General features: G+C 32.3%; 1 protein-coding gene across 1 annotated transcript in view; it reads right to left on the bottom strand.

Moving 5' to 3' along the window:
- LOC106466564 (glutamate receptor 4-like) overlaps positions 1–3,673 on the bottom strand; it is a 31,825-nt gene that overhangs the window by 2,580 nt on the left and 25,572 nt on the right. The window contains exons 8-11 of the mRNA XM_022394598.1: positions 3,633–3,657; positions 3,235–3,303; positions 2,726–2,863; positions 1,911–1,985 (exon numbers count right to left, since the gene is read on the bottom strand). Of these exons, the coding sequence (XP_022250306.1) occupies positions 1,911–1,985; positions 2,726–2,863; positions 3,235–3,303; positions 3,633–3,657 (307 nt within the window). The remainder of the gene's footprint in view (positions 1–1,910; positions 1,986–2,725; positions 2,864–3,234; positions 3,304–3,632; positions 3,658–3,673) is intronic.

Here is a 3,673-nt window from a genome sequence, read left to right as displayed (position 1 = left end):
CACTTAATTTATTGATTAATTAACACATCTATCTATATAATAACGCCACGATTTTAGTAGGCCATTTAATTTATTGATTAATTAACACATCTATATACATAATAACGCCACGATTTTAGTAGGCCAGTGAATTTATTGATTAATTAACACATCTGTCTACATAGTAACAACACGATTTTAGTAGACCAGTTAACTTAATGGTTAATTAACATGACTATCAATATGAAAACAATACGATTTTAGTAAGTCCTTATAATTATTGGTTGACTGTAAGTTGACTACCTCTACTTTAGGTATTTGTTTTATTTACGTAGAAAAGAAACTTATATTTTGTTTTAATATTTTCATTTGTTGTGTCAGTACTGAGTTACAAATTTGACAAAATGAATAAAAAAGACGAGAAGTTCCAGGAGAGATTATTGTAGAACAAGAAATGATTGAAAAAGAGGCGGGAAAGTGAAAACCTAAGATATAAGTAACCATCAGAATTTTTTAAAGTCTCCAGGCCGCTTACAAGTGTTGGGACACTTTAGATACAGATGTATCATTGGTGATTCTGGAGAAAATTTACCCGGTGATGCCCATTTCCTCTCTGTCGTTAATTTAGCAGTTAAAGATTAGAGGAAAGGAAGCTAGTCAACACCACCCACCGCCAATTCTTGGGCTACTCTTTTACCAACGAATAGAAGGATTAACCGTAAATATATATTAACGATTTCTTTTCTTTTTCACCAGAGTTGAAATTGAAAAGAGAACCTGTGACGTAGAGGCCCAATGCATTCTTTGATTGGCTGTATCCTTTGCTGTGGACTGTAGGTTCGCCTATTCAATGCTTATTACCATGAAATGTAATAACATTATTCACCTAACTAATTTAATTTAGGTTACACTATGGTGAAGTAAAACGGACTCAAAATGCCATAAATAGTAGAACTGAACGTTACATTATAACGCCCCTGCGGCTGAAAGGGCGAGCCTGTTCGACTACGGGGATTTGAATCTGGGACCCACACGTTGCGAGTCGAGCGCCCTAACCACCAGGCCCCAATCATCAGAACAGAGGATGACAAAGAAGATTTTGGAGAAAGGGTTCGACACATTTTCATGAAATAGCAAAGAGGTTAATAAATAGCATATGAGTAGTTCTTCGTCCCACACTTACTCACAGATATAATGAAATAGGAGTTAAAAGTAACAGTTATTGTCAAACTCTCGTGTCATGTAAAAAAACTCTGCATTATTTAAGATTGGCATCTTTTAGATTAACCCAAGCTCAGAGTGTTAACGAGTTAAATAATTGAGAATGACATGTGGTAGATTAACCCAAGTTCAGAATTTTAACTACTTAAACAATTAAGAAGGATGTGTGTTAAATTAACATATATCAAGTTCAGAATGTTAACTAGTTAAACAATTAAGAAGGATGTGTGTTAAATTAACATATATCACGTTCAGAATGTTAACGAGTTAAATAATTAAGAATGCTATATTTTAGATTAACCCAAGTTCAGAGTGTTAACAAGTTAAACAATTAAGAATGATTGTTTTAGATTAACCCACGTTTAGAGTGTTAACAAGTTAAACAATTAAGAATGTCATATTCTAGATTATCCCACGTTTAGAGTGTTAACAAGTTAAACAATTAAGAATGTCATATTCTAGATTAACCCAAGTTCAGAGTGTTAACAAGTTAAACAATTAAGAATGTCATGTTTTAGATTAATCTTAACGCAGAATGTTAACTAATTAAACAATTAAGAATGACGTGTTTTGCATTAATTCTTGCTTAGAATGTTAAGTAGTGATACAATTAAAAATTAGATGCCTTGAATTAAGCTCATAGTATTAATCAAACTGTGCGATAACGATAATGAAAATGGTATACCGATTTATAGAGTACCAGTTCGTACCGGTTCTTGTTCTTCTTGCTGGTTCCCAGTAAGAGATATTCGTAACTTAACCTTCATTGCTTCACACAAGCTAATCTGCGAAGATGAAACAAAATAAGGTTCAGTCTTTTCTCTCGAAAACACGAGTTAGAAAAAATATATCAATAGTAATTTCCTTAGTGACGTATAAGAACATCTTACTATTACATAGGGCAGGTATGTTAAAGAACAAAACCGGAAACTAGGATATATTTAGATATAATAAATTTCCGCAATCTATAAAGATGCTATTGTTCTAATATTTTAATCAGAAATTATAAAGTTGTTTAGATATTACCAAAAACTTCTTCAATCTGTGCAAGTACAACTTTACCAGTTCCCACTTACGTAGTGTCAGATGTTATTGATAAACTTCTTCAGTCTAGTAAAGTGCTACTATACTAATTGTGGTCTAGCTATATAACTATAGTTTCAGATGTTATGATAAACTTCCTCAGTCTACAAAAGTACTACTGTACTAGTTGTGGTCTAGCTATATTAGAATAGTTTCAGATGTTATGATAAACTTCCTCAGTCTAGTAAAGTACTACTGTACTAGTTGTGGTCTAGTTATATTAGAATAGTTTCAGATGTTATAATAAACTTCCTCAGTCTACAAAAGTACTACTGTACTAGTTGTGGTTTAGCTATATTAGAATAGTTTCAGATGTTATGATAAACTTCCTCAGTCTAGTAAAGTACTACTGTACTAGTTGTGGTCTAGCTATATTAGACGTTGTTCGTGAATGAAGTTGTTTCAAACATCATTTTTCTTCATAATGTTACAATTTACTCACTTTTACACGAGACGCTTCGGCTTTGGCTTTGAAACAGAAATCAAGTAAGGCCACAAGCATAGCTATAACCAATCCACCAATCAGGATGAAGAAGCAGCCAGCTACATTACTTAAAGTAAGCTCGTTTTGGGACGAATCCTAGAAACAATAGAATATGTTAATACAGTGTAACACAAAGCCAACATGATTAATCCAGATTCAATGTGTTCTAATTATGCTTCTTTAAATATCTATTACAATTTATTAACAAGGTTAATTCGTCACTCTTGTAATATAGAGACTCAATAGAAACAAGGAGCAATAAAACTTCCAAAGGACGTACAAGAACATAAGTTTATAGAACAAACTTTTCACTGTCACAACTACATACACTGTCTACTTACGTTTTCACTGTCACTTGTACATCCAATATATAAATATATATATATATATATACATATATCAATATCCGTAGTTACTTTCCAACTAGTCCTTGTACATCCAGTAGATATATATATAACCCTACTTACTTTTCCACTGTCACTTGTACATCCAGTAGATATATATATATATATATATATAACCCTACTTACTTTCCACTGTCACTTGTACATCCAATATAAAAAAATATATATAAATATACATATATCAATACCCGTAGTTACTGTCCCACTGGTGCTTGTACATCCAGTAGATATATATATAACCCTACTTACTTTTCCACTGTCAGTTGTACATCCCCTACATATATTTACATACCACTACTTACGTTTTCACTGTCACTTGTACATCCACTACATATATTTACACATTACTACTTACTTTTCCACTGTCAGTTGTACATCCCCTACATATATTTACATACCACTACTTACGTTTTCACTGTCACTTGTACATCCACTACATATATTTACACATTACTACTTACTTTTCCACTGTCAGTTGTACATCCCCTACATATATTTACAT

This window comes from Limulus polyphemus, unplaced genomic scaffold, assembly GCF_000517525.1.
Source record: "Limulus polyphemus unplaced genomic scaffold, Limulus_polyphemus-2.1.2 Scaffold2304, whole genome shotgun sequence".
NCBI lineage: Eukaryota > Metazoa > Arthropoda > Merostomata > Xiphosura > Limulidae > Limulus > Limulus polyphemus.
This window is presented reverse-complemented; position numbering and strand designations above follow the sequence as displayed.